Source organism: Scleropages formosus, chromosome 5 (genome assembly GCF_900964775.1).
Source record: "Scleropages formosus chromosome 5, fSclFor1.1, whole genome shotgun sequence".
Lineage (NCBI taxonomy): Eukaryota > Metazoa > Chordata > Actinopteri > Osteoglossiformes > Osteoglossidae > Scleropages > Scleropages formosus.
In genome coordinates, this window is record NC_041810.1 from 26,142,964 (window position 1) to 26,167,567 (window position 24,604).

The following is a 24,604-nucleotide window of genomic DNA, read 5'->3' on the forward strand; positions in this document are numbered from 1 at the left end:
GAGGCGCGCGCTGACATTTGGAGAGCTCCGCGCGCTCGTCGCTCCCTCCTCTCGGCTTTCCGAAGCGCCCCGGCTTACGTCACACCGGGGGCAGAAAGTGCAGGGCAGGCAAGTACGCGCCGAGCCGAGGAGCCGCTCGTGTCCATCGGCGAAGGGAAGGGCGCGCGCTGCGCGATCAATGCCGCTAGAAGTGCGTCGCAAGTTGAAGTTCGATGCCAACATGTGGTAAGTCGGTGTGTGTGCGCGCGCACTGTGTGTGTGTGTCCGCGTGTGTCCGCGTGTGTCCGCGCAGCTTCCAGCGCCGGGAGCCTCTGCTCTGAGCGCGCACGAGTCAGGGCTCTGCACACACACTCCGACCGATACACACCGACTCGAGTCGAGTCTCTCTTGACGCGACGCGACGCGACGCGATGCGACACGGTGAACCTTGTCTGTCACACTCGCGGCGGCTCTTCTTCCTTCCTCCCGTCTTTTGCTTTCATCTGATTGTTTTTTCTTGTTTTTCTTTTATATTATCAATAATTAATTCCCCCCCCCCCCTCTCATTTTTTTAAAAATCACTCTCCTTGTTTTTTATTTTCTTTTAATTTTTTGGGCGGCGGCGGCGGCGGCGGGGGCTCACCTGAACGGCGATGCCCCGCGCGCGCGCCAGGAACCCCAGCCCCATCCCAGAAGTGACATGGGACACGGGACTGAAGGAGATGAACGAGACGTGGAAGGGCGCGATCGCGTGCCTCGGCGTGGCCGTCTTCTTCGTCATGACCATCGGGATCATTTACTGGCAGGTGGTGGATCAGCCCAACAAGAACTGGATCCTCAAGGGGACCTTCAGCGGCGTCATCTGGGAGAGACGGAGCCACGCGCTGCTCATCCACACCCTGAGCGAGGACAAGAGCTTCGTGGAGATCGACGTGGGCGACCTGGGCGCCCCCGACGTGGACGCGCCTTTCGTGCGCAACCTCTGCTGGTCCAACAGGACCGAGTTCTGCTACACGTGGGACGCTGTGGCCGAGCTCAAGATCTCCGTGGAGGAGGCTGCCGAGGAGAGCGAGTGCTACCGCGTGAGCTGGACCCCCCTGCGCTGCCAGGTGGAGCTGCAGGTAGGAGAGCGAGCGCGACGCTGTCCCCGTCCTGAACCCACCTCCGACAGTCGCCTCCTAACCTTCACCCACCCACCTCCCATACGATCAATTCCGCACGACAGCCCGCTAAAACAGCCGCAGACGGGGACCCCCGTTGGTGTTTCTAAATCAATCAATGTAGCCTAAAAAAAGTGTCTACATGTCAAAGAATCGAGGAGGATGCGCGTCATTTGTTCCCAGGCCAGTGCCACTTTTGTCGCGTTTCGCTGCTGCGATATCAGTTCTGCTGCTGCAGCGCCAGGAAAAAGTGGTATAATAATGAAATAATAGCACAAAATAACCAAGTAGCACCTGGAGCTCGAGGTCAGTGAGTGTCCACTTCCCCAGCGCGCGTCCTGCCTTTTCACCCCCCGTGTCGTGTCTGTCCCAAACACTACAGAATTTAGAAAAAATCGGCACATTTTTTATTGCAGCTTTTTTATTTGTCATGTAATAGAGAGAAAATATATGGAGAAATGATGCATAGAATTTTAGTCACTTTGCTCAGTGCGAAGACCCCGTTCGGTCATCTGCTCATCTTGTTGCATTCATCTCATCTCAATTTAAAAATTCTGCACAAATTTTCAGAGCAAACTGTTTCCTCTTCCTTTCCATGTAGATAAAATACTCATTATGCCTTAATTATTATCAGATTAGTGGCGCTCAAAGTGCTACTCTTTCTCAGACAAATGAACAGATTTATTTTGCTGAAAAAGTACCGTAGCAGCGACTACATGTACATTTCAGAGTTTTGGCTCAATGGCGAAAAATACTGTGTTCTTACTGTTTCTCAGCTGCTATTTTGTATTTTTAACTGGGGAACTCCTGTACGTTGAGCTTCAGCGTAAAGCCCATTTACAGCTTTTCATGCACGTAGTGGTTTCCTTAGACGTGAAAGTGCGACACGTTCATAGGAAATTTTCAAGGCCCTATTATTGCCCGCAAACTTCAGGGCGTGGAAAAAGAGGAATTCTGATGTTTTCAAAATTAATCCTTCAGTTTTGCGCATTCCTGATATGATTACAGGTCATGTGCTCCTTTCTAAACTGAAAGACATTTATTGTTGGTTCGAAAGTACATCCGAAATCCTATTAGTTCAATCTCGGCAGGCCGCTTGCTCTCGGATCCGGTGCCGGAATCAGCAGGAAGGAAAACAAGAATCTGAACCAATGCACAAGTGTCATGAGCAAACTAAGAGTAGGATTACTTTCAATTAGTAACTTTTTTGCACAAAGGGACGTTACATAAGCGACATATGGATACCTTTGAAATGAAGGCTGGTGTCTGTATCTACTATTCGAAATGGTTCATATAAATGACCTGTATCACACCCATCCATGTGGGAACTGAATACACACACACACACACACACATTTTCTGAACCACTTGTCCCATACGGGGTCGCGGGGAACCGGAGCCTACCCGGCAACTCAGGGCGTAAGGCCGGAGGGGGACACACCCAGGATGGGACGCCAGTCCATCACAAGGAACCCCAAGTGGGACTCGAACCCCAGACCCACTGGAGAGTAGGACCTGGTCCAACCCACTGCGCCACTGCGCCACCGCACCCCCCTGGGAACTGAATAATAATTTTTTTAATTTACAACTCCCTTATATAAAGTACTTTGCCAGCACTGTTTCGCTGAGAAGATCCACCCCGCGTGGAAATCGGTGGAGTCATTTCTGAACATTCGCATATATAATTTCCCGATAAAGAGGGCGCCTTACGAGGAACGTAACAGTGTGCGATTTTTAGTCATGAATGAGCTGATGAACATTTTAAGTCTCCGCCTTCCGTCTTTGGACTTCTCATCAAAAAACGTTTGCGTGTGCCCTTTCCCCTCCATCTACTTCGTAGGCTTGTTTGACAACAGCTCCCTGGAGTAACAGCAGTGTGTCGATAACTGTCAATAAATAATTGTTGCTTGTCTTCTCTTTGCAGCTCAGTTGAACGGCGCAGCGCTGGCACCGCTTTCTAACTCTGAAAAAAACTGCACGAAAGCCCTTAATCGCGCAGCACGTGCAAAGAAAGGATGCGTGTTTGCGGAAGCCCTCATGGCTGTGCGCCCTTCCTCCCTTCGCAGGATTGCTTCTCCATGGCCAACGTGTCGTGGTACGGGGGCGCGGCGTTCCGCACGCAGACATGGCCCATAAACGCGGCCAACGCCACCATGCAGCCGTTCGCCGTGAGCAACCTGAGGGAGCAGCCGGCGGGCTACGGCTCCGTGCTGGAGCGCTACTTCCTGGGCTCCTCAGGTGCGTCGCTCTCTCTCTGCTTCCCTCTCTCTCTCGCTCTCTCTCTCTCAACGCTCCGATCCCTGTGTGACCGCGAGCGGGTGTCTGCTTTGCGCCTCTGCGGCCTTACCGCGCGCCTGTCCGCGTCTGCAAAGCCCCGGTGCTTGGCTCGGATCCCCCCCCCCCCCCCCCCCCCCCCCCCCCGGACACATAAATAGAAGCGAACGCTACACACACCCTCCGCATATTAGTGCAGAGATTAGGCGACGCACGACGGCGGGCCGCAGACGCTCTTTCGAATTCCGCCGTCATTTCCTTTTATGCTTCTAATAAAAGGAGCGGGAAACCAAACAAATTATGGACATTGCTATTTCAATAACTTGAGAGGGTTTTTTTTTTTTTCTTTTTTCATGGAGGGGTTCAGGAGATGGCACACAAACAGGTGCCAGTGTTCGGCGTAATTCATTGAGGGGGGCATCATAACCACTCCACGGACTCGAGACCCCTGGCGGTGCAATGACAGTCATGTGCTGCAGGGCGGCGGAGCTCCAAATCCAGCCACACACTGAAACACACACTCGGAAACAGCGACACGCACCCGGTGCGTGCCCGCAGCCCCCCGGGCATCCATTCTTGTGGCTTTTTTTCCCCCGAGTGCCTCGAGCAAAAAGCGGCCGAGGGCCACGCGGGGAGGAGAAGAGAGCGGTTCCCAGCGAGAGCTGCGAGGGAAGCAGTGCCACACACGGTCCTCCCTCGTCTCCGTGGCCTTCCCGGGCGCGTCGTCGCCCTTTTTCTCAACCCATCTGCTCGCCCTTACCTCCTCGCTCCGGCCAACGTACCCTGCTGGCAAACCGGAGCATTTGCTGCAGTTGGACGCAGAAAAGAAAGGAGGGACCACAACTTACTCTCTGTAGCGAGATGAAGGCAGTGAAACCCCAAACGAGTCCAGTTGCGGGGCGATTGCGTCCGAAGCGCGAAGTCCGGCTGCTTTTGTCGCGACTCGATCGCAAGATTTTCTGTTCGGGATGGATTGGAATTATATCGTTAGGGCTTCGTGTCTTTTAATTACATTTTTGTGGTATGTATCCAGTTCCATTCAGTTTCCCAGCGAGTCCGATGTGTTTCCCTTTAGGCGCATGGCACAGAAAAGAACACCTCGGCAGGTAAACGATATGGTGGGTGATACATGGAACGAGCGCGAGGCGCTCGTGGGACACGGACGGTTGGTGAGCTGGGTCTCTGACAGCTGTGCTGAAGGACATTAATGCGAGGGCAAGACATAAAGCGACGGGCAGAACTCCTATCGAGTGACACAAAGGCACATTGTGGTCCCGCAGACCCTTGTTTACACAGGCATTAGCAGTTTATGTCGTAATACAGCAGGTTTAGCTGGACCGGTTGCGTGTTTTTTTTTTTTTTTTTTATAAATCCCTTGTCCACTTTGTGAAAAGGACAGTCTTTATTGCAGGAGCCTGTTAACCCTCCACATCACCGCTGGAGCTCGGAATGAAGCTTCTCCGAGCGCGGCTGCTTCAGCCCTCCAGGTTGCCGTTGGCTCCTCGTGGCGATGAAGCACTTGTTTAACTCGTGACGCCACGTGTGACGTGACACATCGTACAGTTATTATGCAGAGACAGGCAGTGATTTATTGTTCGCTGTCATGAACGGTTTGCTCCGCTCCCGTCTGAGTTTCATTTGTTCTCTTGCTGAACGGAATTGCATTTAGCGTCCAACGAGCCCAGCACGCAAAGTGTGTCGTGTTTCATTAAGCTCATCCTTTAATGTTTTTTTTCTTTTTTGCACTTTACCAGGATCCAGTTACATGAGATCTGGGAACATTTTCCATCGATTCACCTGTCAGTTTCTCTTGAATTAATTGAACAGTAAGAGTAACTGAGCTGGTTTTCTTCATGTGGTCAGTTAGGTTTTGCTGTAATAACTCTTAACACACACACTGGAGTCACGGCAAAAGTTCAACATGTATTTGCATGATCGATTATTGGAAATTCTAGAAAAGGCTTTTTTACTTCTCCGGTGCAGTTGTCTTTCGTTAATTTGCGGACGCCGATATCCAGAACATACTACTTGACCCCTTTACGCCAGTGGGTATTTTTACCGCAGTCACTCAGTACATCAAGGACATCACAGCAGCAGTGGGAATTAGGCTTGAACCAACACCCTTCAGGTTGCAAGGCCAGGCCATTACCCTTTACCTACTGCTCCCTAGACGCTCATCTCCGGGCGATGATCTCAGAGAGCCGAGCTTCCCGCCGATCCAAGGCCGAGCGCTTGGCACGCTCCGGCGCTCCCGGCTCATCGCGATAAGTCGTGTTTTGACGTGGATTTCGTTCTGCTTTTGAACCCTTGCAATTAATGGTGTGCTACATGAGTGAAAAAAATCACATGTGTCAGTGCAAGTATGGAACCGATAAAAGTGACCGATGGGCTGCTCCCTTTTTATTAATCCTAATATCCTTCTGATTGGATGATATGTGCAGCAGTAAATACAGAAGTGAATTATAAATGAGGCTGGACAGAGGAACACACGCATCTTTCTCTTTGTTCTTACTTCATTTTTTTTTCCCATATTTTTGTTACTTTTCTGATGTTGTCTGCCAAGTTCGCAGCTGTCGAAATAACAACTGCGTCAGGCCGCAGTGACCAAAAAAGCTCATTTTAATGAACAGATGTCTCTGCGCCTTGTCCGCCAGGGCCTTTTGTCTGAGGGCTGCGTGACTCTGGAGTTACAAAAAGCCAAAATAGGAAAAATGCACGTAACTATTACAATTATCCCTTTCCATACAAGTGTCTCATTTCTGTGGAAATATCACATGTCGGTCTTGTCCCCAGCGTGAAACGTTTCTGAAAGCCCCGGTTTTCCACTGGAAAGAGGTCGTATAATATGTTCCATCACAGAAACTGATCACTTCTTCAGATCCCAGCTCTCCGAAGTAGCTAAATTAGACCGAGTGGCCGAACCAAAATCGAAAATCACCCCATTTTCTGAGTCCCGAGAATGAGAGAAAGGCACATTTCTGCTCTCTGCACCAGGTGAGGTTTAACCCTCTCTATTAGCTGCCGTCCACCCAGTGGGGTGGTCTTATGCACATATGGATCTGGAGCATAAGACGGATGGTCGCATCTGGTCCGCAGGAGGTTAGCGATCGTCACCCATTTCCCTCCACCATAAACCGTCCCCGTCCCCAACGTGGGTAGGAGGTCACTGCTACCCAGAAAGTGGTTAGGGCAGCGGTCGCTGGGGCAGCAGGTCTTTGCGGGATGACACTTACCTTCCTCCCCATCTCAGGTGTTGCTGGCTGGTTGCACTGGGCACTTTCAGAGTTTCCACAGGAAATGCTTGGTGGATTTCTGCTTTTGTGGGTGACTGATTTCCAGATAAGTCTGAGCGTTGCGCATGTTTCGAGGACATTTATTGCCCGATTGTAAAGGATAAGAGGACAGCATGGGATATTAATCATTTCTTTAAAGAGCTTGTGGAAAATATTTCGGGGAAGCTGGTAGTATTTAGGGAATAGTTCTAAAAATAAGCGGTTGAGGCCCTCAGTTCAGCTCTGAAGGAGCTCACCTTGGCTGTAACTCAAGCCCTAAAAACTCTTAAATTTCACAAAATGACAGTTATTGATTCACTCCCACGCAGATTCCTGTACATTACATGCACCTCTCTGCACGCTTTTGACGGCTGTTAGCGAGCAGAACGTTGCCCTGACGGCGCCGCTTAAGGCCTCAGTTGATACCAAAATGAGAGCTACGAGGCTCCTTAACCAGCATAAGGTAGACACATTTTCAAACTCGAGTTTTCACGCTTGATCTTTGTAACCCAAACAGTTCTCTTTGACATTCTTGTCTTGAAGAGATTTTCTTTTGTATAAAATTGTAGGCTATTTGATCCATTTTCCATATTAAGTAATAAGAATGACCGTATGAACCTAGAAAATGGGTGGTTTTTGGCATAAGCTCCATTTGAGTGCTCTATATGTTCGTTTTAGAAGGGGCAGGTGGTCTGGTACCTGGTTTGATATCTTCGTTGTCGCAGATGTCTTTTCAGCAAGTCCCAGAACTCGAAGGCACACCCAAAAGTCACACCGAGTGATTTTTTTAAGTTCATTTAGATGCCTCTTTCCTCAAAAGCAGCTTACACTGATATACCCATTTATAGAGCTGGGTCATTTTTGCCATATCAGTTCGGAGTAGGTACCTGGATCATGAGTACAAGAGCAGGAGACGGAAGTCAAACTTGGTCCCTGTGAGTCAAAGGCAGCAGTCCTACACCTCCTGCTTTTCTCCGAGTTTTACGCTTATTCATTTCAGATTGTGGTTTTGTCCAAGTATGCACATCTCACAGTAGCGGAAGCCAACAGAATAGAGACAAGTTTGTTTGGGAGGTGCACAGGTTTGCGTACAGCAGAGGATGTGCCACTGACATGTTGTTTCGGGCAGGATATGTAACCCGGAATACCTGAGTCGCTCTTTACATTCTTTTACCCGTTTGGCCCATTTTACTTAGAGATGTAAATGTGCCGATTATTTTAACGGGAGCGAGCGATGGAGGGCCATGAGGCAACTGAACTGCCAGTAAACAAGACAGCTTCATAGACAACATGAGGCTCTAAGGCTGCGGGGGGCCAAGGGCAATCTGGCATGTCCAAGAAACCTGAGAGGCGGAAGGAATTCCTGGGAGGGCAGCTACATCTGCGGACACGATTATCTGCCGCACATAATCTCATCACTTCACTTCGGGGCAGGGAGACCATAAATACAAACACTGGAAAGTGAGGGGACACCGGGAGACCACCCCACTCACTGATCCATTCGCTAACCCACCGACCGCTACCTCCGGCGCAACCTGGGCATCCGGTCAGACCGCATCAGGCACATGGGAGCACATGCTGGCAGCTCAATGGGCAAACGAAACCCTATCCATTGTTAAGAGAATTCCTGTAATATCACTTTTCATGTTAACTAAGGGGAAGAAGGTTTGCTGAGGTCCGACAATTTTCCGTATGTCAGTTCCATGTGCGGTTTAAATCCACAACCCCATGGGTTGAGTCGTGCACCCTAACTGCTATAGCACATGCTGCCTACAGGCCATGATTGCTCCCACGTAGAGACCGCCTCTAAGGGATAGTCTCATTGTAGGGAACTTCCTCTTTGGGTCTTTCATAATTGAGTCATTAGAAGAGCTGTTATGCCTTACACGAGTGGCCTGTCAAAATGTGTTCTGTCAATGCACAAGGCAACTCTGGACACACTCAGCTGCACTTTGGTCTCCAACAAACAGAGCAAGAATGCAAGAGGATTTTGAGGGACGCATCCTTTTGCAGAAGCCCCTGTTCCTGGGAAAGATTCGACGTCGTCGAGATCCCAGCTCAAAGTTGCATGAGCTCAGTACCTCCGAAGACTTGAACTTGTGTGTCTGCTGACACGTCTCATTCATTAGTCGCGATTCCACCCTGCTGTCAGCTCCTCTAATGGCTAGCCCTAAAACAATGACCTTTCGCAGGGACTCGGACCAAGTTTGCGGGGTTATATTTGGAAGCGCACAACCGAGCAGCCTGCTAAGACAGCGTCTATAAATACGAAGTCCCGCAGAGCCGTATACCTTATGTACCCACCGAGGTGCTCTATAGACACTTTCCTGCTTCGGTACGGCCACATCCTCGCTGACTCAGCCTGTGGGCCACTATTCCTTCCCTTCTCTCCAGATGTCCTTCGTTGTGTGCTGCACAAGCTGTAAGATGTGCTGCATCGATGAGCATCGGTCCTTATTAAACGCAATCAGGATGTGGAACCAGGATATGTAGCAAGTTGCCATGTGGGTTCTGGAAGAGTTGCAACTATTGAGCACTGACTCTGAGTGTTTGAGCCAAAAGTGAGCAAATGAACGCATGTGGTTTCGTAAAGTGGTTTGAAAGTTTAACCTTCAGGTTGCGCCGCAGTCAAATTTGACCCATTTACAACACTTCTGTCATAAATATGGTTCCTTTTAATTTGATTTCCATAAGGCTTCGTGGCATCCGTCACACCAGGATTCTGAACACATAAAATCAATGAATGCCAGACTATAATAAAGAGCAAAGAGTATCAGATGCCAGATTTTGGAGTTCACACACACACACACACACACACACACACACACACACACACACACACACACACACACACACACACACACACACACACACACAAAGTGGTATCATTTCAGGTAAATGAGGTCCACAGACTATAATTCCAAAAAGAAGTGCAGACATTATGACCAGGAATGAAGTTGCTTTGAAGATGTAGCACAACATTAAGTGATCGCCTATAATTTATAGCTGCCGTTTAAAAAATTATAATAATCCACCTAATTTTGGATGGGAACGCCAAAAATAGAGAGGTATCTCAAACATAACCCAAGGGTTAAAACCCTCCATACTGACGCAAACTGCTCTGCCCCCAAAGGTGTGGCTGTGTTGGTGGACCCGGAAGTGCCCCTTCACGTTGGGTTTGACAGCCGGCGGCAGTTCTGCCTGCGGACCCCTCCGAGCGCGGAGCAGCTACCGCTGCAGTACACGGTGTGTGTGGGCCACAATGCCAAGTCTGTCCACCAGGAGGTGGGGCGACAGCTCTCAACCCACAAACGTGTGCTGCCCAACTTGGACATACTGCGGTAATGGGTAACCCTAACCCTAACCCAAAATCCTAACCCTAACCCTAAACCCAACCCAAAATCCCAGCCTCAACCCCAACCTAACCTAGAGCAGCAGTGTTCAACACCATCTGGAGTTTGCACGTCTACCTCACCTGTGCTCAAAAATCAAGTCATTGTTGAATTAAGAAAACTGTAGCATGATCAAACTAAGGGTCAGGTCTGCTCCTGGAGATCTTCAGATGAGCTCTCTTGAGTGTTTTTAAGTGCTCAGGTATAATGAAGACTTCAGATACTCCGACCTGTCTGGATCAGGGCTCAGAACCACAAGTGTGTTGAGACATGTGAATGGGAGCATAAAAACTAACAATAAATATATGTTCAATTATGTGAACAACACCTGAGTATCTATGTTACTATATACTTCTGATGGCCTTGGCATTGCCCCCCGTCCTGCTGCAGTACCCAGAAATGAGGACTCACTTGCTGTCCCTCTCAGGTTGCCCTTCTGGAAGCTGCCTGTGAACGTGGACTCTGGAGCGAAGCTGGAGAGAGAGTTGAGGACCTTCTGGAATCGCCTGAAGAGACACCACCTGGGGGAGGGCATCATCGCGCTCAACGAACATTCCACATCCTTACTTGCGGACACGGTAGGCGCCGGATCCGGCATCGCCGACATCTCACATCGTTGTCCGTCCATCTAACAGGGTCCGTATCGGTCTGACTGCAGTCACGTTGCTTAGCTAGAAACGCCGCGGCTCACATCAACTGACGTCAGAACGTTCAGGAAGAGATCAAGTGTGATGTGTGAAAACATAAACCCCCCCATCAAAAAAAAAATCTCGGTATAAAATCAGAGAACCAAGAAAAGTATAAATTATTTAAGGTGTGTTTTAGCAGCTTTACCCAACGCATTATGTCTTAAACTGGCAGAATTATTAAAAACTGATTCAGTGTTTTTGTGTTACTGGTTTTGCTAAAAAACATAATGTTAAAACACTTTCTTCCTCCTAAAAAGTGCTGACAAAAGAGTTCTGTACAATAATTTTTCAGAGAATCTCTGCTCTCCCCATTAGTCCAGTCATGCTGTACATCACACCATTTTCTAAAAATTGTTTTTTCAAGACAGCATTCTTGTTATATGTCAGCGAAAATGTGAAAAACACAGCACAATCCGACAAAAGAAAATTTGTGAAGTTGAAATGAACAATTTTTGTGTGAAAATGCCAGGAATTATGTTTAAAAAATTAATCTTGTCATACACTGGAGTGTCTGGATATTTCAGTGTCCAATCACCTTACGTCCAGTCGTGAGCAGATGGACTCTATTTATTCATTAAGCTGCTGCTTTTCTCCAGTTCAGTTTACAAAAATTCACACATGTACACAGCAGGGTAATTTTTTACTGTATTAGTTCAGAGTAAGTACCTTGATCAAGGACACTACAGAAGGAGCATGGATTTGAACTGGGGTCTTTCTACATCTTGGGGACCCCTGTACCCAGGCTCTAAATGCTTCTGTATGAAAATGAGGGGAAAAGCAGACATAAACTGTGCTCCTGAAAGTAACCGTAGTGAAACCTCGGTGTAGGGACCTTGAGGTGACACAGCACCTTTGCTTCAGTCCGACCTTCAGCGTGGACCTCGGGCTCCTCTCAGCCCCAACAGATTCATCTTGTGTTCGTCACCAGGCTGGCCGCTCCGCACCTGTTCTCCAGGCATCAGGGCTGTCAGTGGCCCCGCGGATTGGAGGCAGGCGCCGCGGAACTCAGCGTCTCTCAGAAGGGCCACGTGAAAACCGATCAAGTCGTCAAAGAGCCAACAACTTGCACTTTCCTTACGTTTGTGTATGAGCAATTCTTTTTTCTTATTTTCGTCGTCAAATCGCCAGTAACGTGAACCTCTTGCTGTCTTTACACGTACGCAACATTTTTTTGTTCGTATTATTTTCTATTGTCAGGAGAAGGTCGATAATGCGGACCCTCCGCTGCTTTATAGGCGCCTGTGACATGGCGCATGTGGTGCCACAGGGTGGATTTTCAAAGAACTATTTAATATAAACATAATAAACTCTTACCTTCATTCGTTCTCTTCCAAAAGTGCCCTTAAATACGGGAGGGCTCCTTTGGCCGCACCTGGTGCTTGTCTCCTCCCCAGGAAGTGGGTGGGTGCTCTGAGCCCACAGTATTCAATTCTTTTTTTATTGTTATTATCTTTTAATCAATATGAAAGTTCAGTTCCTATGTGGACTGAGTTTTCTGAGCGTTTGGAAAGGGTGTCTCGTGAGACCGATGGTGATCATGTACCGATGGCGAACTTTCACGCTCGGAGCACAAAGGGTGAGATTTTGAGAAACAATATTCAAAGAATGAGCGTTGCGAAATAAGGACCACCAGCAGGGAAGTAGACGGTAGAAGAGGAACCGGAGCAGCCCCATGTTTTCAAAGAAATACCTAAGAACTGCAGGCTTTGGATATCCAAGAAGGAGAACTGTTTCCAAATGGGACCTCTCCCGCTGCTAGGAGATACACCTTGACAATGTGAGACTGTTTTTTGGTTCTCTGGACCACATCTAAGTGGTGTAACCAAATATTGGTAGCGCCTCTCAGACTGGTAATGAGACGTTGAACAATAACCAACACTGAAAGGTCAGGCTCATGTCTCCAGGCGGAGCAGTCCACTCGACTCCAGCAGGGATGGAAGGGGATCGGGCCAAGAACAACCGTTCCAGGTGAACGTGATACGAGCGTATTGCGGCGATGGGCCCCCGAAGCTGGGGCGAGAAGTGAGGAGTCCTCAGGGTCTGCAATGTGAGCGGCTCGTTCGTCCAAACCGCGGATCAGTTTTCCTTCCACTCGACCGGGTGCCGGATTCACAGGAAGATCTCTTCTTCTCGGCTTTACGAGGTACAGGCAGACGTTGAAACGGCACCATTCTGCATGAGCTCGTCCTTTTACGTCGTACCATTTGAAAGCACCGTTGAGCCCTGAACAAGACGCAAGACATTCCATTTGACAGGACTGCGCAATAGCGAAAAAGCTCCTCGTAAACTCGTAGCGTGACCAATAATGTTCTCTTCTGGTTTCCATATTAGTCTTATATATTACACTCGTGAGCTGGAACAATAACTTGGCAACAAGTATGTCTGGCTATAAATAGGCTTTCCAGACTTTTGCATTGGCTATTTTAACATTTGTGAGGCTATATATAGTCTACAACTGAACACAGAACTCCTGAAATATTTCTAGTGGCTTTATTAGGGAAAAAGGCAGGGGTGCGCTGCGTTATCGCCTATCTGATGGCCCGTTGAACGCGAACGTGCGATTGCACAATGTGATCTTCATCGGGATGGTTTCATGTTCCAAACCCATCCAGTGAAATGTGATCATTTGTGTTTTATTGCTTTTTATTAAGGCTGGTATTATTTAGACGCAGTGCCTGAGCGTTATTTTGGAATAATATGACGGGCCCTGGACACACGCGCAGGCATAGCAAGTGCGAAGGCATTAAGTGCGGCCTCTCCCTGTACAGTGTGTACCCAGTGTCGGGGACGGTGTGTGTTCCCCAGTGGGCGCTCCAGTCAGCCACTGGCTGTGTGTCACTGCAGTCCCGGTGCAGCGCTCAAAGGGTTGGCGCACCGGAGAGCTCCTGGTGCCAGTCGTTCCGGAAACGAGACCCTCGGTCCAGTTCAGCCAATCAGGAGCCGCACGCTATTTCATTTAATGATCAAAAAGCAGCCCGGTGCTTGGGTGTTCCCATCACGCGTGCGCCACTAATAACGGTGTCTGTGTCGACTGTCTCCACGGCAGGACCACGAATCGCTCTACGGCAAGAAGAAAGCGAAGCGCCAGACCAGGGATCTCTCCCTCGTAAAGCTTCTGAACATTTCCGTCACGCTGTCGCCCTTCCTGAGCGTGAGCTCCCGCCTGTTCCACGCGTCTCTGCAGGAGGGCACCGAGGCGTACTGGCTGAGCCTTCCTGCCGCCCCGCGTGGTCGTCCGGTGAGCGCACTGTCTAGCCGCCGCAGTTCCCCTTCACTCCTCTGTCACTGCCAGAGGGGAAGTGCACTCTACATATATCCATCCAGACATTTTCAATAAGTGCTTCTCCAATGCAAGGTCCCAGTGGTCCAGAGCCTGTCCTGGAAACATAGGGTATGAGGCTGGGTACATCCTCAGTGGGGCACCAGTCCCTTGCAGGGCAATCACACACACACACAGACACACACAGACACACACACACGCACACAAAGAGCATTTTAGAGTCACCAGTCCGGAATTAAAAATGACAGAAGATAGAAGTTAAAAGAATTGTCTCTACAAATCCTTTCCATTTGTCCATCAACTGTCCATCGATTCATCCCCGAAACGCGTGCAATATGCATCATCTTGTTATCGATCATCCGTGCTTAGGAACACAAGACTTGAGCTGTAAAAACGAGGGATTGAGTTGAATGGAGACGGTCTAGACCCCTATTGCGATTTGGAGCTCTTTACTGCCACCTGTTGGTGTGGAGGGGAAGTACAGGTTCTGTTCACGCTGCTACATGTGGCTGCTTTAGGAAACAGAGAAGCGCAATTACAAATAAATAAATAGCCCAACAAAAATGTTTATATCTTTGAAAACTGGTAACCTGAGCAGCCAGTGCTTCGTGTATTTTTGTGAAACCCTCAGACGTGGTAAAAAACGGATGTTTTGCACTACATTCTCAAACAAATGCTTAAACCGTGAAGGTTAAAAAACACAAACGCCACTTTCGTAGGAGCCCAGGGAGCTCCGCTTCCAGTCTGCGAAGACACTGTAGCGCCACTTGTGCACAAATGCCTCTGGGGAATTGTTCTGTCGGGGCTAATTAAATACGACGCATGATAAGCGTCTGCAGACGAATTCCGTCTACATTTCCAGACCGGCCGAATCCGTCATTTGCTGTCTCCTTCCCTCAGATTCCCCAGTTGACGCAGTGGAAAGGAAAGTTGTGTGTGAAGCTCAACATCAGCAACCCAGCAGCAGTCAGCTGGTTCCTGGACCGCGTTGGCGGGCTGCACGCCCGGCTGGCCATGGAGTATGTCATCTTGGAGGGTGGGGAAGGAAGCCCTTTGGCGGAACCGGCCCTGCATCCGCGGAAAGCGTTGTTGAGTGACGGGTACATCCCCCTTTGGGCGGGCGTGGCGGCGAGCGTAGGCGACACCGCCATCGTGACCTCGGGTACGAGGTACGTGCAAGCGCTCGCCGGTTTCCTGTGTTCCCGCGCTGGAGTAAAACACTGCAAGGCTGTCCCTGTGTCCTTGTGCCTCCGGAATGGGCGGCATCACTCAAACACTGCGCTCGTGTCAAGTTCTTAAACTGCACGCACGGCCACAATGACGCTATAGTCCCGCCTCCAAAACGCTCCGACCCTTGACGGATTCGATGAATTCTTCTGCGCAGCGTTATGAATGAAATTATTATAAGTAGCGAATGCATCCTCACACACTTGGAGAAATCTGGGTTCTGCAGGATTCCTTTCATACGTCCCTCGAAAATCGGGGGAGCACGAGTGTCCGTCCAATTTTTTCGCGACACTGTTTTTCTTTTTCTCCATCTAGGCTTTCTAGTTATTCTCTTTTTCTCGCGTGATGATTTTGCAAGACTGAATGCAGACCAGCAGCCGGAAACTATTTATCATCTTTGTCTGGTATTGCTGCCTGACTTAAACACCCATCTGGCCTCGCCGTCGTTCCCGTCTGGCCCGCTTCACTCCTAAACTCATTTCCCACGTGTGGTGATCGGCGAGCGTGTTGCCAACCCGGGACATACGGGATCTTGGTGACACGGCATCCTAAATGTCGTCTGCACCCCGACTGAGAGAGAACCGCAAAGAGCTGACCTTGAAATACACTGGCTCCTCATCTTACGAACGTCGGAGTTACGCGCTTTCTGACATACAAACATTCGTGCATTTATTTATTTATTCTTCCAGTTCCATTTTCTTCGCTGTTCCGCTTTCCAGACGCTTCTGTCTGTTGCAGAGTTAAGCCACCTGCAAAGCCAAAGGATTGCAGGTCCACCATAATTCAACTCTCTTGCACAGTGTTTACAGCTCATGTCTGCTGTTACTGAGTGTTGGTGATCAATGAAATGTGCAACATTGCGTATACAATATTACGGGATGAACTGTCCCAGCATTGAATAGAAGTCCTGTTCAGTCGTATTAAATTAGGTTTAATTTTAAAGTATTAAAAATAAAAGTATTAAAAAGTAATGGGGAAGGGGGTGCGGTGGTGCAGCAGGTTTGGCCGGGTCCTACTCTCTGGCGTGTCTGGGGTTCGAGTCCCGCTTGGAGTGCCTTGTGATGGACTGGTGTCCCGCCCTGGGTGTGTCCCCTCCAGCCTTGCGCCCTGTGTTGCGGGGTTAGGCTCCGGCTTGCTGTGATCCTGCTTGGGACAAGCAGTTTCAGTGTGTGTGTGTGTGTGTGTGTGTGTGTGTGTGTGTGTGTGTGTGTGTGTGTGTGTGTGTGTGTGTGGACAGGTGCCCTGTAGGTTGGTGTCCAGGATAGGCTCAATGCCACTGGGACCTTGCACTGGACAAGCTGTCATTGATAACGAACTGATGGGTGGTTCAAGTGTTTTGGAGTATATTTCTATTAATTATAGAATCTATAATTGGGGGTTTTGAAAGAACAGTGAATGAATTAAAGGATGTCTGCATTATGTAACTTTTCACTGTGTCGCAGTGGTAAATGTGACTTTGGAGGTACGAACAGATCGTAGTTACAAACTGACAATCGTGTTCATAAGTTGAGGATCCAGGCTACCTGCTTGAGATCAATATAGTGTTTTTTTCAAATTTGTCTTAGGTCGAGCCATGTTCCGCTGTTTATCCGGATGAACCCACTGCAGGATGACTGGAGTTACTCGGGTCTGAAGGGCATTATTCCGTCCGTGCTGCACCACAGTCTCCTTGGATACAACTTCTTCATCCCCGACGCAGTAGGTAATAACCTGAGTGTCCTGCATCTCCGCCACCTTCCCGTCCAAAGAGACAGGTCTTCACCAGTACCAGTTCCCACGAGTTCCTTCTTCACGCTGCCCTTCACCTTCACTTCTCCAGAACAGATACGTGACTGACAGTCACTTAAAACGAGCGTTCAGCTCCTGCGTAAAACGGAAACACATTTAAAATGTCAGGTAAACAATACACACAAGCACAGCCCAGGTGCAATTAATGAGGCGCGTTGATGGTCCAGCGCTGTTGACAACAATGAATTGGAAAGAGAAATAAAGACAAAAGTTCTTTTCTTACGTACATGGTAGCGGCAGGGAATTTTCTGGATGTCTGTGTATTGACCTGATGGCAGGCTAAACGGCCCTGGGCACTGGCAAACACAAAGAAATGTAGAATATTCAGGATTCCAGCAACAGAACACGAGAGACAAGCGTTAAATATTTCTCACGCTCCAGACGGGCCGTTGCTTTGAAGCTGAGAAAACACAAAGTTGTCAAGGGGCTGCAAATAAACGGCTCAAATAAGCAGTTTTTTTTATAAGGAAATTGTCTTTTGTGAGCTCTTCTGTATATTTTTGACCCTTAACTGGAAGCAAGACTGACTTTGTGTGCAGTACAGTAATTTACCAGGTTTCCCTTTTCTCTCAGCTGCCATTGGCAGGCAGCAGAACTTGTTGTCTTTGCTTTATTAAAGGGCGGTTTTTTTATTTTCCTCGTAGGAGGCTCCCTGTCGGGCGAGTCCGTCGCCGATCCAGAGCTTTTCATTCGCTGGCTGGAAATTGTCTCCTTCCTCCCTGTTATGGCTTTTCAGAGTCCACCTTGGCTGTGTGGTGATGATAAGGTAAGAGTACTGAGATCGCCAGGCTGCCCAGGAGGTCCGCTCACCTTCATTCAGAAGAGCCGCTGCGCTGCCGAAACCTGTATGGAGCAGTGGAATTACAGTGAGCCGTCATATGACAGGCCGCAGTAGAGGAAAAATCCACAACGGAGCTGCATGCACACCATTCTTCGTACAACAGCCTTATTATTCAGTACAACAGTGTTTTTTATCCTGTACCGAAATACACAGTTGGTGTCTCAAACCCAAAAGGGTTTCACCAGCCCTGCTGTCTTCTCTCACTTTACTAACACATCACACTTTTGCTATTACAAAACCAGCTATAATTCTGCTTTCAGTCACAGTGACAGTCTGAACCAATCACGGCTGTTGATTAAGGTCAATGAAAAATACAGCTGAAATTGCAGATTTGGTGCTACTCCTGATACTTTTTTCTGGCCTAAACTGTTCAGCTGCTTACAGTATTAAGTTATTTACTCGTTCATACAGCAGAGTAATTTTTACTGCATCAGTGCAGGGTAAGGCTATCTTGATGAGGGTTACTACACTAGGAGGTGGGATTCAAACCCGAGTCCTTTGAATCCTTGTAAAACTGCAAACATGTAACTCCTAGCTTAACTTTTTTTTAAAGCACAAATACCTTTACAGAACTGCAAATAAAGTCTTAATATCGCGATCAAACGAAGATCATCGAGCGTCAAACATGCGTTATGAATGTTACGTAAGAGCCTCTAAGAGCACAGTGAAAAACATACGTTGTGCTCTTTGGAATTTCATTTCCGTCAAGATAAAGAGCTGTGAGGCAAATGCTCAAAGTGTCTCACTGCAGGGTGTGTGCCGCCTCACAGTCCATGCTTCCTGGATAGACTCCGAACCTCCGTGACCCTGCATCGGCCAAGGAGTTATTGGGTGAACGAAACCTTACGGGTCATTCAAGGAGGAATTTAAGCCTGCTGTGTGAGGAAGGGATGCAGTAAGTCTGCAAAAGCAGCCTCAATACCAATACCACGCTACGTGGTCCTGGTGGACGTCACTCGCTGGCGCTCAGAGTCATAGCTTCCCTTCCTGGAGCTTTCATAAAGATGTTGAAATTTCGTCAAAAGATCCTTTGTCTTGAAAGGATGTCAAGATCCTCTGTTATTCTTAGTCAAAGCGTGGATTTTCTCACTTCCCCATGATTTGAGAAAGTCGGTCATCATGTTCCCTGCTGGGAGGACAGGCAGCACATAAAAGACGGAGAAAGAAGTGAAGGTGAAATTAGGAGAGCAAATGCGTGGTGTTTGACCTCCTGGAAGGGAGCTCAGGTTTCAAAGTGGAGTATCTTGTGGGGTGCAACGTTTCCAGGCCGGTCGGGAGAAACGGCTTGGCCCCCGACAGGCCTCACCTGTGGTTAAGCTCCCATGTGTTCCGCATTAGGGATTGTTTTAAATTTACGACCGTCGATCCCGGCAATAATGAAAGCGGCTCCAGCAGGAATGATAATGAATTTGAGCGAAAGCGCTGGAAAGGCGCCACTGCGGCGAATTAGGGTTTCCATTTTTAAAGGAACGTGCGTGACAGGTTCAAACAGATCCGTCTCCTCGCCGTTCCAGGCCCCAGTTGGTGGATTCTGATGGGCGCAGCAAGAGAAACGCTCCACAATGTGGTTAAAGGTATTTGTTTTTCCATCGCCGGACTTTCTACCGCGCATTAATGTGTCCGAGGCCAAAAAAACGGAAGAGAAGGGCCCATAAAGCACATTGTGTATCGGTACTGTACTATAGACGACAAATAGGTTATGTAAGATAAACAGTGCTGCTTGAAAGTATGTGAAGCCCCCGTGTCCCTTAGTTTTACCACGAAACGGTAATTTAATGAGAATCAGTGTTTCTCATGTGACACGATAGGTGCGTAATGACCGATTCCGTACGTTCCTGCAGAGGACATCATGGGTGTAGTAGCGCAGGTGTAAAAATAAGTGAAGCCCAAGTAACTTTGCTTAAACAAGCAGGTAAGTAGAATCAGGGGTGTAAATCGTAGTCATTCGTTCATAAGTTCAAGATTTAACATTTCATGAATTTAATATTTCATACAAGAATAATGACCATCCCCATAGGGATGGTATTTGTGATGGACTAGCATCCCATCCAGGGTGTACCCTGCCTCGTGCCCTCCTTTCCGGGATGGGCTCTGCACCAACACGACCCTTGGTTGGACCGGTGTTTGATGATGCTGAGTGAGCAAGCGAGACTGTATATAGGTTATATGCAGCTGAATCTATATATGTGTGTGATTATAGGTGCAGTTACGTGTGTTTGGGATCATGTTTAGTCCCTCTAACTTTCAACTGTTCTAAAAAAAGTCTTAATGCAAGACCTCAGCTTTCCTTCCATACCTTTAAATTAAAACAGTTTTTGAAAATTATGATATGTTTTAAAAAACCTGTTATTGTCGTATGCGCTCGCACACACGCCCATCACACTGGTTCGCTCTGCAATAATGCGTCGGAGACCAAAAAGGGAGACGATAAGGTCCTCGATGCATCGACGCTTTACGACTATACTGTACGTAGGCGATTATAGGTGCAGGTGTGCGTGTCGTGAAGCAAACTTTTAGCACCTCTGGCTTCGAGCTGTTCCGGAAACATCTCGAAATGCGTTCAGTTTTCGTCGCGCGGCTCCGTTGACTCGGCTTTTCGGGGCACGGCTAGTTCATGTGTGCAACACCCTTTCTTCGGGGACTGCTAAATCAACGATCACACCGAGTCCAAGCAGAAACACAAACCAGAAGTGTAACCACATGCCTGCTTTCGCAATTACAAGTCAAGGCGAAGCTCAGGTTTTATTTAAAAAAAAATTATTTTTTTTCCTGAAAAACATTTTTTTAAATAAATGCGGTTACTGTATTTTCCCATAACGGGAGGTTGGAGAGGATGTTAACTTCGGGAAGTCACCCTTTCCAGACTGCCGGAGAAATTCCAGAAAGACACAAGAGGTGGATGTAAATAGTGTCAGACCGCAATTCCGAATATTCAGCCCGTTTTCTTCTGCACGTCTGGAAAATTAATTTATGGTAAAGAAAAAAAAACTGCATAACTCCTGTCACTGGTTCCCTGCAGGTATTACAGAAATACTAAGGGAAGTGCACTTTACAGGGCTTATCTGCACGCGCACACACACACACACACACACACACACACACACACACACCACACACACCACACACACACACACACACGCTCTCTGCTCTACCGGTTGCCATGAATTGCCGGACTGGTCATGTGCCCAGTCGGGGGGCCTGCATTCTATTTCGAGGATTCTGGTATGCTTAGAACTGAAATGCCCACTGGCGGAGGGGCTATTTCTGCACCTAGAGGCAGCGTGTCAGAGTCGCCCTGCACTCGGAGTGCTGTGCGCGCGCTGAACCGCCGAGAGGGTTCGAGGGACAATGGCCGTGGCAGCTGTTCACCGCCAGACAGGGTTCCCCCGAGGTCACGTGCCGCGCCGAGTGAAAGGGGAGTCCGATTCAGGCGGCAGGAAGAGAAACGCAGCTGCGTGTCGGCACCCTGCGCGTCGGGGCCTTGGTCCCATGGGTGAACGGCGTGGACGGAGGGTTCGAGGCAATCCGAAAAACATCCTGGGACGGTGTGTCTCCCCACCCCCGCGCCTCAATTTTCTGCACCCGAACACCGGCAGCGTGACCTTTGCAGCTGGCTGAGGGCGGGCGTGTGAAGGGTTTCCTGGGTCGCGCACACGCCTGACGCACGCTGCAGTACTAAACCCGAGGACATGCCGTGACCCGCTCCCTTTATGATAGGCGATGAGTGCGTGTGTGCGCGTGCACGTGTCTGTGTGTTTGGTGGGTGGCTCCCAGACCAGCCCCCCATGAGGTTCGCTGCGTCCCTCTGAATTCCCCGAGCGGATGTTTGGCGTTCCCACCCCGTCCTGGCTCGCGACCCCCCCTTGGCCTCCCTGCGGCCCCCCCGTGGCCCTCCCGCAGCTGCTGCCACTTCGGCACACGCGCTGTGTTTTGGTCCCATTCGCCTGGGATGCAGACGTCAACGGAGCCGGAAGTCCGCGTACGTCGCAGGGATTAGAGCTCCGCTTTTCAGCCTCGGCTGCATGTTGTTATTACTGAAACGTAAATGGCGTCATTTCATTTTGAAGAAATTTAATAATCTAAAATGTGATCATAGCTGGGGGGTGCGGTGGCGCAGCGGGCTTGGCCGGGTCCTGCTCTCTTCTGGGTGTGGGGATCGAGTCCCACCTGGTGTGCCTTGTGACGGACTGGCATCCTATCCTCGGTGTGTGTGTGTGTGTGTATGTGTGTGTGTGTGTGTGTGTGTGTGTGTGTCCAGCCTTGTGCCCTGTGCTGCCGGGTTAGGCTTCGGCTCGCTGTGATCCCACTGGGGACAAGCGGTTTTAGTCAGTGTGTGTGTGTGTGTGTGTGTGTGTGTGTGTGTGTGTGTGTGTGTGTGTGTGTGTGTGTCTGTGATGATCGTAGCTTCAAGGGTAAGTGATGACATCACCCCTCCTCTACCGCGCACCGGTTCCTCAATTTATGAACACATTAGGGACTGGAACTCCATCCATAATTCAATGTGTTTGTAAATCCAAAGTCTCTTCTGCTGATTCACAGTCAGTAAAGGGTTACTGATACCCACTCACTGTTGAGCCTTTTATGCTGTTTCTAATGCATTTTTTTCAGAATCTTGCTTCGATTTTGTCAACTTCAAACAACTTTAAAATGATTTTAAAACGTCGTTTCCACAACCTCCAAATGAATTGCAGATTGACAGGTTCGTCCCATGAGCATCTCCAATGTTTGTCGGCTTCGAGTCGCCCTCAGCCCTCTTTACTATCTACTCAATAAAGGTTAATACTACTGACGTTCCTTGATTTATGAGTTACAGCGTGTCAGTCTCGCTATAAAAAGTTCTAAATATTTTAAAAATACTTCTTTTCAATGTTGACCATAGAGTTGGCGATCCAACACTCCACATGCCTGTTCTTTTTCACTTCTGTTTGGGTGCGTTTTACTGCTTTACTAATAGCCAGGAGTTGAAACCTTGGTCATTTTCACTGCACAACAGGGAGGAATTTCAAAAAGGGAAGAAAATGCAATTTTAAATAATCGGGCAGCCAGTGGGCCTGCATATTGCTGAGGGCTGCATTCACTGATGAGTCTCCCATCTCTTTGTGTTCCTGCCTCCCAGGTGGTGGACCTCACTAGGGCTTACCTTTCCCTACATCGGGAGTTCATCGTCCCGCTCGTAGCGAAATATGCCGAGGAGTGGCGGGCCACCCGGAGCCCCATATACCGGCCGCTCTGGTGGATCGGTCCCGAAGACCCGATCACGTTCACCGTCGAGGACGAGTTTCTGATTGGTGAAGAGGTGCGTCTTCCGCTTCACGTACCTATCTGCGGCAGGCGCTCGCCGAGCAGTGTGTCGCGTGTTTCAGCTCATCCCGCCCTCTTAGGGTTAAGGAAACACAGCGATTTCAGTTTCAGGCCAGAGTTCAGGTCCAGCTGGAACCCCACACACCTATGTCTCACAGTCTGTCCTGCCCTGGACTGCCCCCAGTATCTTGTCCTGGGGGTCCTTCCCAGCCCATGGGCAGTTAAGCCCCTCCCATCCATCCAGCTGTTACCTCATGTGTACCGCAGTAACGGCCAATGAGCCAAATGATGATTCCAATGAAACTCTGAGAAACATGTATGTATCGTTGATATATTAATCATTAATATATAGGGCCAGCAGGTGGTATGGTGGTTAGGGCTGATTCCTTGCATTGAGAAGGTCCCCAGTTCAAATCCCTGTTACTGCGGTAGTACTTAAAGTACTCACCCAGTACTGATAGAGTGCAAATTACCCTGTTACATACTGTAAGTGGGTAAATCACTAAGTAGCTCAGATTAAATGAACAATTAAAAACAATTATGACCAATACTAATGAGTAATTTGGAGAAAGGTGTAAGTGAGATCAAGATGTCGTAAAGGAAATTCATGACTTGGTTTCTGTTCTTGAATAACTTGTAATCACTGCTCTTATTAAAAAGTCATTGGTCCTTCCAAGTGGAGCGGCCAGATGATGTGAATATTAGTGACTTCAAATTGTAAAGTTAGTTATTAATGGTACGAATGGCGTTAATTATTCGCAGCACTCTACGGTCTCTTGCCTCCAGGTCCTGGTGGCGCCGGTGACGGAGAAGGGCGCCGTACACAGAGACATTTACCTGCCGGGAAGCGGTTTAAAGTGGCAAGACAGGAGTAACGGTCAGGTGTTTGACGGCGGGACGTTTCTAGAAAACTACGCCGTGGGCGTGGAAGATGTGGCCGTGTTCGTGCAGAGGCGCTCCTGAGCCGCCTTTCCTTCCACCGCACGTTCCCCCCCTCCCCCCCCCCGGGCTACTCCGGTTGCACTTTCTGCCAAGACCACTGACCGTGTTCCAAGACACAACCCTGAGTTTAGCTGTACAAGATATTTTTATACTTGCACTTTACAAATTCAACATTATTTGTGTAATCTATTTTTTTTTTTTTAAACTTTTTGATCTGTTTCAACACTCTGCTTTTTTTTTTTTGGTGGGGGGGGGGACTTTCGTATTCCCCTGTTTTTGTGCCCTCGACCCGTTTTCAGTCTTTAAATTCCGCCTCCTCGTGGTTCCCGTCCCGTGGGGTGACTATCGTGAGAATGATTTCTGCGAGAGAGATGGAAGGAAACAAAACCGAGTTTTGCGAAGACCGAACGGGGGGACGTGAAACGGGCCGCTTCCGCCGCCGGTCGCGCCGAAGAAGCT

The 24,604-nt window shown here is 48.8% G+C and overlaps 1 protein-coding gene across 1 annotated transcript; it reads left to right on the top strand.

The window, feature by feature from the left end:
* The first annotated feature begins 103 nt into the window (after positions 1-103).
* On the top strand, positions 104-24,375 carry LOC108942130 (SITS-binding protein). Its single transcript, XM_018765264.2, has 11 exons — positions 104-225; positions 653-1,100; positions 3,206-3,377; positions 9,819-10,026; positions 10,505-10,655; positions 13,813-14,004; positions 14,947-15,215; positions 16,839-16,975; positions 17,706-17,827; positions 23,019-23,198; positions 23,990-24,375. Exons 1-11 carry the CDS (start codon positions 179-181, stop codon positions 24,164-24,166), a joined length of 2,103 nt encoding a protein of 700 aa, XP_018620780.2. The 5' UTR covers positions 104-178; the 3' UTR covers positions 24,167-24,375.
* The last annotated feature ends 229 nt before the right edge of the window (positions 24,376-24,604 follow it).